Raw genomic sequence first — 12,129 nt, 5'->3', positions numbered from 1 at the left:
ATTTTGCCTGTGCTTAGCTCCATCCAGTTTCTTTTTATCCTAAAAAATCTATTTAGGTCATTGTGGAGTCACTACAATGTTATGGTAACACTTTACTTGACACCCAGCATCATAACACATTATGACACGGCAAGACATTTCATAACAGCTGACATAACTTGTCATCATACTGTCATGACACATATTTAGACCTGTCGTGAATTCTATTGTGTTATTTTATGGCTGGTTACGACACCTACATAAGAGTGTTAAAACCCACAAAACCTACCCCACAAAGCATAACATTCCAGATTACACCATAGCCTACGTGTCAACAGTATATTTGTTACACAAAAGTGCCCATATTTGAAATTGAGCATATTAAATGATTGTAATTTCACACACAATTGTCACACATGCACCTATTCCAATTCTCTGTTGCTGACGACTGGGATGAATGAAGGAGCAGAATTTACAGGAGCAGGGAAAAAAAGACACCCTCTTTTTGACAAATGACTGATATAAGGGCATGCATGTGGTAGGCCTATCTGGTTTATATTATTATGATGCTTCTTGACAGTGTCATAAAGTGTATTTTAAAAATATGATGAACAAAACCTGACAATAAATAATACATTACAACAACAACAACAAAAATATTTGAATAAATGTGAGTTGACACATGTAGGTGTCATAACCAGCCATAAAATAACACAATATATGTCACAACCTGTGTAAATATATGGGTAATGACGGTTATAATATTATGAAATGATTATGACCGTGTTATGACACTGGGTGTGAAGTAAAGAGTTACCAATGTTATTGAGCTATCCTCAGTTGTTTTCTCCAATCAATCACAGCCATTGAACACTGTAGCTGTTTTAAAAATCACCAATGGCCTCATGGTGACATTCCTGAGTAGCTTCATTCCTGTCCTGCAGCTCAGTTCAGAGGGATAACTGTACCTTTCATGTGTCTTGGTGGTTTAATACATAGTCCACAGCCTATTTAACTTGACCATGCTTAAAAAAAGACATTCCATGTCTGATTTGTTATTGTTATCCATCTACCAATCACTGCCCTTCTTTATGAGGCTTTCAAAAAGTTCAAGCTGTGCTTGAAATGCAATACTTGACTGAGGGACAAAAGTTGTGTCAAACTGATGGATTTCAGTTTGTGACAAATCAAGCAAGTATAGCATAGAGAAACATTGTCATCTAAATCGCTGTGAAATATCTTCACAATATTACAACTTAACCTGTTGTGTTTATATTTTTGTTCTATATACAGTGCATTCGGAATGTATTCAGACCCCTTCCTTTTTCTACATTTTGTTACATTACAGCCTTATTCTAAAACAGATTAAATTAAATATTTTCCTCAATCTAAACACAATACCCCATAATAACAAAGTGAAAACAGGTTTATATACATTTTTGCTAATTTATTACAAATAAAAAACAGAAACACATTATTTACATAAGTATTCATACCCTTTGTTATGAGACTCAAAATTAAGCTCAGGTGCATCCTGTTTCCATTGATCATCCTTGAGATGTTTCTACAACTTGATTGGAGTCGAACTGGGATACATTCATTTGATTGGACATGATTTGGGATTGCCCACCCATGCTATAGAGGGCCCACAGTTGACAGTGCATGACGGAGCAAAAACCAAGCCATGGAGGTCGAAAGGAATTATCCGTAGACAGGATTGTGTCAAGGCACAGATCTGGGGAAGGGTACCAAAAAATTTCTTCAGCATTGAAGGTCCCCAAGAACCCAGGGAACTCCATCATTCTTAAATGGAAGAAGTTTTTAACCACCAAGACTCTTCCTAGAGCTGGTCACCTGGCCAAACTGAGCAATCGGGGGACAAGGGCCTTGGTCAGGGTGGAAATGGGAGAACCTCCCAGAAGGACAACCATCTCTCCATCAATCAGGCCTTTATGGTAGAGTGGCCAGGCGGAAGCCACTCCTCAGTAAAAGGCATATGACAGCCCACTTGGAGTTTGCAAAAAGGCACCTAAAGGACAAGATTCTCTGGTCTGATGAAACCAAGATTGAACTCTTTGGCCTGAATGCCAAGCGTCACGTCTGGAAGAAACCTGGCCCCATCCCTACGGTGAAGCATGGTGGTGGCAGCATCATACTGTGGGGACATTTTTCAGTGGCAGGGACTGGGAGACTAGTCAGGATTGAGGGAAAGATGAACTGAGCAAAGTACAGAGAGATCCTTGAGATCCCTGCTCCAGAGCACTCAGGACCTCAGACTGGGGCGAAGGTTCACCTTCCAACAGGACAACCACCCTAAGCACACAGCCAAGACAACACAGGAATGTCTTTGAGTGGCCCAGCCAGAGCCCGGACTTGAACCCAATCGAACATCTCTGGAGAGACCTGAAAATAGCTGTGCAGTGACGCTCCCCATCCAACCTAACAGAGCTAGAGAGGATCTGCAGGGAAGAATGGGGAAAAACTCCCCAAATACAGGTGTGCCAAGCTTGTAGTGTCACACCTAAGAAGACTCGAGGCTGTAAAAAAAAATTCTAAAAACCTGTTTTTGCTGTCATTATGGGGTGTGTAGATTGATGGAAAAAACAAACAATTGAATCCATTTTAGAATAAGGCTGTAACGTAACAAAATGTGGAAAAAGTCAAAAGGTCTGAATACCTTCCAAATGCACTGTACACACACATTCTGCTCCATTGCACTCAGTATATTTGACTGGCACCTTGGATTACCTAAATAGATGATCAAATCATCATATCTTAATGATACAATACCTCATTAGGCCATGTATTGCCCTCAGGGTAGGCAGCAACAACACCTTAAATCCCCCATTGGCTAGCCCCAGGGGCGTATGGGAAGCTTTATTCCATAGGTCTCATCACAGGCCTAATGCTGACAAGTCAAGTCACAATGGACAACTCAGTTCAGTAAAGACATGATCATTGTGAAAGAAAATATTGGGTAAAGCATTGCTCGTTATGTAAACTTCTAACAAACGGCAATGATCAGTGTACATCGTCTTCATATGTGCTCATACTTACAATTTGATTGTGGGGTATCCTCGTACTCCAAATTCTGAGGACATGCCTGAATGGAAAGTGACAATATTTAAACAAAACTGAAGCATGTGTCAATCCATTTCCTCAACTACTTATACATATATACACAACAGAATTTTAAGGACCAGCTCTGTCCTCAGCTCTAATACCTGAAATCTGTCACCACCTGTTGATGAGGTTTTAGTAGCCTCTTAGTTAGCCTAATCTTGGACTGCGAGTAAAGTCAGCGACAGACAGTCATGTAATCTGTCCGTGGAATTTTAATCTGGTTTATGCGTGATTAGCCAGAGTGAGAGGCTAGGGGTCAATAACATGAGAAAAAGAGATCCTAAGTAATGAAGTCAGACTTAGGTCTTGGCAATAGGAATAGTGCATCTTTAACAGCCAGGTGAAACCGATAACAGAATGGCAGTTTCGAGGCACAGTAAGACATAGGGGAAGTTGTTAACGTCTCTTGTGCATCCCAAATTGCACCCTATAGAGTGGACTACTTTTGCTCAGAACCCTAATGGCCCTAGCAGTGCATTATACACGGAATAGGGTGCCATTTTGTATGCTCAATGAGATGTAAGATATTTACACTACAAGGCCAAAAGTATGTGGATAACTGCTCGAACATCTCATTCCAAAATCATGGGCATTAATATGGAGCTGGTCCCTCCTTTGCTGCTATAACAGCATCCACTCTTCTGGGAAGACTTTCTACTTGATGCTGGAACATTGCTGTAGGGAGCATTAATGATGTCGGGCACTGATGTTGGGCGATTAGGCCTCCCAGTCAGTGTTCCAATTCATCCCAAAGATGTTCAATCGCGTTGAGGTCAGGGCTCTGTGCAAGCCAGTCAAGTTCTTCCAAACCAATCTCGACAAACCATTTCTATATGGACCTCGCTTTGTGCACAGAGGCATTGTCAGGCTGAAACAGGAAAGGGCCTTCCCCAAACTGTTGCCACAAAGTTGCAAGCACAGAATCATCTAGAATGTCATTGTATAACATTAAGACTTCCCTTCACTGGAACTAAGGGGCCTAGTCCGAACCATGTAAAACAGCCCCAGACCATTATTCCTCCTCCACCAGACTGTACAGTTGGCATTATGCATTCGGGCAGGTAGCGTTCTCCTGGCATCCGCCAAACCCAGATTAGTCTGTTTGACAGCCGTGATCACAGACGGTGAAGCGTGATTCATTACTCCAGAGAACGCGTTTCCACTACTCAAATCAAAGATTGTCACGTGCTTACTTACAAGCCCTAACAGTGAAATTTTTAGGTAAAAAAATAGGTATTAGGTATACAACAGATAAGTAGTAAAAAAGGTTTTTAAATGACAGTGAAAATAACAGTAGCGGGGCTATACACAGGTGGTACCGGTACAGAGTCAATGTGCGGGGGCACCAGTTAGTCAGGCTAATATGTACATGTAGGTATATTTAAAGTGACTATGCATAGATGATAAACAGAGAATAGCAGCAGTGTAAAAGAGGGGGTCCAGTCCAATGGCGGCGATCATTACACCACTCCAGCCGACGCTTGGCATTGTGTATGTTGATCTTAGGCTTGTGTACGGCTGCTCAGCCATGGAAGCCCATTTCATGAAGCTCCCGACGAACAGTTCCTGTGCTGACGTTGCTTCCAGAGACAGTTTTGAACTCAGTAGTAAGTGTTGCAACCAAGGACAGATGTTCTTACGTGCTATAGCACACGATGATCCTGTTCTGTGAGCTTGTGTGGCCTACCACTTCGCGGCTGAACAGTTGTTGCTCCTAGATGCTTCCACTTCACAATAACAGCACTTACAGTTGACCGGGGCAGCTCTAGCGGACTTGTTGGACAGGTGGCATCCTATGACGGTCCCACGTTGAAAGTCACTGAGCTCTTCAGTATGGCCCATTCTACTGCCAATGTTAGCGTATGGAGATAGCATGGCATTGCATGTGTGCTCGATCTTATACACCAGTCAGCAATGGGTTTGGCTGAAATAGCAGAATCTACTAATTTGAAGGGGTGTCCACATACTTTTGGCCATGTGTATTTGATATACAAACAAAATCATAATTGCTCAGACAAGAAACCCAAGTATTGGCATCAGCTGATATTGCACAAATTAGATTCATCACTACCTTAATATGGCGGCCTATTCAGTCAAACAGGTTCTGCACACACATTCTCTGATGGCTGCCACACGCAAGCTATGCGCTGGGGTGCTGGTGACATGCTATTGCTGTAATGCGTTACTCGTCATGCATGTCAGTTTTCTGCTTTCCCACCCCACACCAGCCTCCACCTGTTTGAGCGCCGCTTTTGTTTTGCTGAGCTACCCCGAAGGAGCAGAGCCTAATGCCAAGACTAACGTATGCATGTACTGTAATCTTTTTCTAATAAATGTTTAAACGAATACGTGGCGTTTCCTGTCTGAACTATAGATAGCTGTGGTGTCAACCCGATAGACTGCATGTTAAACCATATATGCGTACTGTTATTTTGGTCTAAAACTTAAAGCTGTTCAAATGTACTTACATTGACAAAATAATGTCGGTAGTCAAGACTACAGGCAATCAAGAATATGTAGAGATGCCATTGACATGGTCACTGCAACAGAGACTCACCGGAATATGCAGTGCCGTCCATCTTGCCCACTCGCACAGGCGATCCAGAGCTTTTCAACTCGGCGCCGACGTCATACCAAACGGGCTCCAGTTTTTTACAGTAGCCACACCATGGTGCATAAAACTGCAAAAGGCCCAACACAACACTGTCAGCCACTGTAAAAATGATGAAATAGGCCTAGCTCTAAAACTATGAACACAAATACACACACTGTTCAGAAATAACACGCATGGCGACATATTACAGTGATTGGACAAATTTACATAATGCAGGTAACTTTTGATTTTGCTAAATAAATTGATTGGAAAATCCTGGAGGGACTGATAAAGTCAATTTTGCTGTTGGCAATTCCACGGTAACAATGTGATGCAGACTCACTTAAAAAATGTATGCCAAAAAAAATAACATTGATTGCTAAGTTTAACAAATCATACACCTACAGTGTATGCAGAAGTCTACTTTTAACAATTCCCACTGACATGTTTACTAAAACACATGTACCTGAGGAACAGTGCAGATACAAAGTTTAACAGACGAAAATCTCCCTCAGATTTGTGTGACCACGTAAATATCTACTCCGAATTAAAAATCAAACATGTCTGCAGAAAGAATACGGTATCAGCTAGGATGACACCTTGAGTTTGAAAAATATATATTTTGGTTATTGAACTAGACTAACACTCGGTAACATAACAGAACAATGGTAACATAATGACATCATGGGATCTGTACTATACAGTCATCGTCTTTAAGGTGATGTATCCTGAAAAGGTACACAAAGCTAGAAATAAATTATAGCACTCATTTGCATATTAATCTACACACTGGCTATTATTCTAATGAGCTCAGCTCCCAAACAAGATCAAATTTGTTTGGTCCAGACCAAATCTGTACCAATCATAAACTTCTATGTTCCACAAGTTGACACCACAGTAATGTTCAGTACAATACAGTTCTGTACAGTAGAGCATAGTAGAGTACAGTAAAAAAAGTAGAGTATAGTTCAGTACAGTATATTGCATTATACTGCACTCTTCCCATGTGTTCTCTACTGTACCTGTGGTTTGTGACTACTATGATTTCCCAATTCAATTGCAGTCATTTCGTTAGAGTTTTTGGTCACTGGTACCAATTTGGTAACAGAGTGACACATTTGAATCATTTCATGATTCATAAACAAAATAGTTATCAGTAAAAACCCTAACTAATTTGTAGGTCTACCTTTACTTGTTACTTCTTTCATAATCCTCCCTCCTCATGAGGGAGAGAAATTAGAAAATATTTTAAAGATATGTGGGTTTGTGGTAACAGAAACATGAGGTAATATTTCTTAAACTCACAGAAGGCAAATTATTTCTGCAAAAGTAAATATACATTTTGATATTAGTTGGCAGGGGCCTTTACTTCAACATTGTGTTTTGATGCATTTCTAATGCCTTTTAAGACTTTTTCTAGATGGTTTTTTAAATACTTTTTTTCATCTGTGTGATCAGAAATCAAAGCCTCTGTTTATTCCAAATTTTCGGGATGGAAAAATGGTTGAAAAACATATCTATGCCTTAATTCCCCCAAAATATAGACTTAGCTTTCATTTGACACCACATTATATATGCTCCTGTAAACTTAACTTTGTGGCAATGCTGTACTTGGTATTGGGATTGGCATTTCCACCTAAGCATTTTTTTTGCCTGATAGTCAATGCACAGCCCTGTTCTGTGTACCATTCTACAAGACTGTGTTTCCGGCTGTGTCTGTGCCTGCCTATAGTGATCCACGTCAGTGTATATAGTACGACTGCTGTCACTCCAATCATTTCTCCTCAAGCGGTCAGACTGGTCTGGACAGGGAGTGCCAGCTTTGGGTGCCAGCTGGATTTGCTCAGGCCCCAGACATGAACCCTGGGCTCTGGCATAAACCCCCTCAGAGCCCCCAGGCCAGGCCCGCCGCCCACCATGCATGACTTCTCCATTGACTAAAACACACACAGTAGACACACCTCCCCCCTTCCCTCCCCCACTGCCACTTCCGTAAGGGATGAGCTGGACACTGGTGTCGGGACGAGGGTCTAAAGCAGTGCTGAATGGGCTCATTCAGCCTCGTCACGTCAGTATGATTGCAGTGTGTGCGATGCAAAGCAAACAAGACTCACGTCCACCAGCCAGACATCATCTACTCTGGTGTCTTTAAATCTGAGGAAGAACAAAATTATAGTCAGAATTCATAACATTTTGGCTTTATATTTTAACCAGTACCAAAGCTATTAAAAGTGACTTATTCGAACCATGAAACTTCGCAATACCCGGTATGAAACATTGAAAATCACGCCACGTCGGAAACTCGGGACCTCTGAGTTAAAATAAGCGAAAATGATTTGCGTTTAGTTTCCTATTGGTTGATTCTGATATTTCCCTAGTGGGAAACGTATTTTTCTCCAACGAGTAAGCAAGTCAGACATTTGAATTTCCAATATGATGTGAACGAGGCATTATAGACAAGTAAAATTAACAGGACATACTGCAACAAGGATGTAATGAGCAGGCCCTTAACTTGCAGGGGTTGAATTGGAAATTATTTCCCCACCGTAGTTACTGGCTTTCTGTGGCTTTACACTACTACTCAATTCCTAATGTTATGATTGGATCCCCCAGCCGCCAAATATGCTTTGGGCTTGTAAGAACGGAGCAAAAGCTCCGCTCTTTCGCTCTCTCCTCTTAACAAACCCTTAATTTTGTGAGCTGACTTGTAACAAATAAAGAGAGTCACATTTAACATGGTAAATTCATAAGCATGAATAAGAATTATACAGAAAAATAAAACATTTTACATTTAAGTTTCTATTGCAAAGTAACAAGATTTTCTCAAAATGAGTGATAATTGGTAACGGTTGTATTGGGCTCAATTTTGTGAATTCAAACAACTTTGGTAGTATTATAAACTTGAAACAACTTGTTTCTAGTAGGCTACATAATTAGAGAAGGGCTGTTTCTCTGAACCTCTGGCAGTAGGCAAGCCTGTTTCTCTCCCCAGTCAGAGGCAGCATGCCTGTCTCACATACTATGGCCAGCAGCAGCAACCTAGAAAACAATTTTGAAGGCCAAAATTCAGGGAGGAAAGCATTCATCATTTTTATGCAACCTAATAGCCACCCTATGAGTACTTCCAGAAACAACTTTATATTTTTAATAAAGATATATATGACATTGCACAGCAGTAAGCTGGTTTATTTGTCATTTTCTCTTCTTGATTTCAATATGGAAGGGAAACCAGTTACTGGTGTTTGTATGTACGGTTTCTTGATGACTAACAAGTATTCTTATCCTTCAATTTTGTGGGGAGGTTAAGGGGCATATGATGTTCCCCCATGAGCAAACAGGGCCATGACAGAAAACGTTTAGGAAGCACTGATCTAGTCAATGATTAGCACAAAAACAGATGGGCAACCCCATGCTTCAGTCTATTTCTTTCTTTATAGCCACTATGATGCATCAGTTTGGCTACAGGTCTTGTTGGACCAGAATGCTGTTAGGCTCAATTTTGGATTGTAAAATTATATTTCAATTATATTTCAATGGTGTCACCATCATATTACTTTAATTAAATTTGGAGTAGAAAAGTCACCAGGGCTGCATTCAGTACAGAAATAAAAGGCAACGTTGTTCTGAACAACTAGTTTAAAAAACAGGCAGGGGTTGTGGGTTCAAAATTCACCGCTGGCCTTCAAATATGTCACTCACTGTTTCAAGGCACACCCTGCCACACCTACCAAACAACACCATCCGTTAAACAATGTAGCAAACGTTCAATCGAACTGAACGCAACCCAGAACTGACTTTCTCACAGTCCTTCTACAAAATAATTTGCCAAGCATGGTTACTTTCTGAACTTATTTAATTTTTTTCACCTTTATTTAAAATAGGCCATAGTGGCAAAATAATTACAATATAGCAATTAACCACTGGCGTGATAGATATGCAGAAGATGAGTGTGAAAGTAAAGATACTGGGGTGCAAAGGAGAAAAAGAAATAACAGTATGGGGATGAGGTAGTTGGACGGGCTATTTACATATGGGCTATGTACCAGTGCAGTGATCTGTGAGCTGCTCTGACAGCTGGTGCTTAAAGCTAGTGAGGGAGATATGAGTGTCCAGCTTCAGTGATTTTCGCAGTTTGTTCCAGTCATTGGCAGCAGAGAACTGGAAGGAAAGGTGGCCAAAGGAGGAATTGGCTTTGTGGGTGACCAGTGAAATATACCTGTTGTGGCGCATGCTACGGGTGGGTGCTGCTATGGTGACCAGTGAGCTGAGATAAGGCGGGGCTTTACCTAGCAAAGACTTATAGATGACCTGGAGCCAGTGGGTTTGGTGACGAATATGAAGAGGGTCATCCAACGAGAGAATACTGGTCGCAGTGGTGGGTAGTATATGGGGCTTTGGTGACAAAACAGATGGCACTGTGATAGACTGCATCCAATTTGCTGTGTAGAGTGTTGGAGGCTATTTTGTAAATGACATCACCGAAGTCAAGGATCGGTAGGATAGTCAGTTTTACAAGGGTATGTTTGGCAGCATGAGTGAAGGATGCTTTGTCGCAAAATAGATTTAATTTTGGATTGGAGATGCTTAATGTGAGTCTGGAAGGTCAGTTTACAGTCTAACCAGACACCTAGGTATTTGTAGTTGTCCACATATTCTAAGTCAGAACGGTCCAGAGTAGTGATGCTGGACGGGAGGGCAGGTGTGGGCAGCGATCGGTTGAAGAGCATGCATTTAGTTTTACTTGCATTTAAGAGCAGTTGGAGGCAATGGAAGGAGAGTTGTATGGCATTGAAGCTCATCTGGAGGTTAGTTAACACAGTGCCCAAAGAAGGGCCAGAAGTATACAGAATGGTGTCGTCTGCATAGAGGTGGATCAGAGAATCACCAGCAGCAAGAGTGATATCATTGATGTATACAGAGAAAAGAGTCGGCCCGAGGATTGAACCCTGTGGCACCCCCCTAGAGACTGCCAGAGGTCCGGACTACAGGCTCTCCGATTTGACACACTGAACTCTGTTTGAGAAGTAGTTGGTGAACAGGCGAGGCAGTCATTTGAGGAACCTAGGCTTTTGAGTCTGCCGATAAGAATGTGGTGATTGAGAGTCGAAAGCCTGGGCCAGGTCGATGAATACAGCTACAAAGTATTTTCTCTTATCGATGGCGGTTATGATATCGTTTAGGACCTTGAGCGTGGCTGAGGTGCACCCATGACCAGCTCGGAAACCAGATTGCATAATAAAGGTAGACCAACAGTTTAAAGTAATACCAAAATGATTGGTATATCAGTTGTGGTTGGGATATATTGACCAAATTATCAGAAGTTTGGGATGTATCCCCCCCCAACATAACAACACAAAAGTTATGCCCTTGGTGATGGGTACACGGAGTCAAACTTAGAAGTCTACAATTTTGTTTACAAACAATATTAACATACGTTTCTGTGTACAGGGGGAGTGACTGGTTTGAGATTGGAATAGCTTAAGTTATTTTACCATAGAATAGTTATTCATTGAGTCTATTACATTAACCAAAATGGTCGTCAGGTGACAACATTCGCATACATACTAGGGATTGACGTTAAACAAAAGACAGGAAGATTCCACAAGCGAAATACATTAGAGCATCACTTACGTGTCATCGAGTTCTTCGACAATTGCAAGCACCGTTGAACATAGAAAAAGCCCTACAATATAAAAGCAAAATGAACAGATAATGTGAAAATCATCACGTTAACAATTAAGCAACACAGTTACACGAATGCTTCTGCAATTTGAGATATGCTGCTAACGTTACCTACGGCTTGCAACCTCATGATGCATCAGCTAGAATAGCTCGCGCCCTTAGCTAGCTACGTTACTGTTACTGTCCGTGCATTTTGCACCACAATTCCACCCAAGCAAAAAAAAATCGGACAAGTTGTCAAGGTAATGCAACGAATAACGCATTTATTAACAAAACAGAAACGGTTAGAAAGTGTAAGTACCTGCACAAACCAAGGTGGCTTTCACTTTTGCCATTGCTCCGAAAGGAAACATCAAGCAGGAAATAAATACAAGCAGTATTTTCCGTCTGTCTGAGCATGCGCTGTGATTACGCTGCATTAAATCCGAAGCATCACAAGGTTGCAGGCATCAGAAATGCATAAATAATATTACTTTTATAATAATAACTTAAGGCCCATGTAGTCTTTCAGGGTTAATCATAATTACATTTACAGACACTCTCTTTCTTTGGCATATTTCTTTTCCTGCTGTTAAATTAACTGTAGCCTACAACTGATTCCGTTTAACCAATAATAAATAATAATTTATTGCATTTGTAAAGTTATTTTCCTCATAAAGAATAATAAAAGTGTATGAAATAAAAATAAAAACCAAATAGAAAAAAATGGACACAACTAGACACTGCAACAAAGAATACAGCTGACGCTATGG

The 12,129-nt window shown here is 41.0% G+C and overlaps 1 protein-coding gene across 2 annotated transcripts in view; it reads right to left on the bottom strand.

The window, feature by feature from the left end:
• tmx3b (thioredoxin related transmembrane protein 3b) overlaps window positions 1-11,802 on the bottom strand; it is a 66,125-nt gene extending 54,323 nt beyond the window's left edge. The window contains exons 1-5 of one of the 2 annotated variants that reach the window (XM_020494680.2): window positions 11,679-11,802; window positions 11,327-11,378; window positions 7,810-7,849; window positions 5,660-5,783; window positions 3,037-3,082 (exon numbers count right to left, since the gene is read on the bottom strand). In XM_020494680.2, coding sequence (XP_020350269.2) covers window positions 3,037-3,082; window positions 5,660-5,783; window positions 7,810-7,849; window positions 11,327-11,378; window positions 11,679-11,796 — 380 coding nt within the window. In that variant the 5' untranslated portion in view covers window positions 11,797-11,802. Of the gene's footprint in view, window positions 1-3,036; window positions 3,083-5,659; window positions 5,784-7,809; window positions 7,850-11,326; window positions 11,379-11,488; window positions 11,523-11,678 lie in introns of those variants that run through there. The other variant, XM_031836083.1, reaches the window with a different exon arrangement.
• Window positions 11,803-12,129: the final 327 nt, after the last annotated feature.

Source organism: Oncorhynchus kisutch, linkage group LG11 (assembly GCF_002021735.2).
Source record: "Oncorhynchus kisutch isolate 150728-3 linkage group LG11, Okis_V2, whole genome shotgun sequence".
In the NCBI taxonomy this organism is placed as follows: Eukaryota; Metazoa; Chordata; class Actinopteri; order Salmoniformes; family Salmonidae; genus Oncorhynchus; species Oncorhynchus kisutch.
This window is presented reverse-complemented; position numbering and strand designations above follow the sequence as displayed.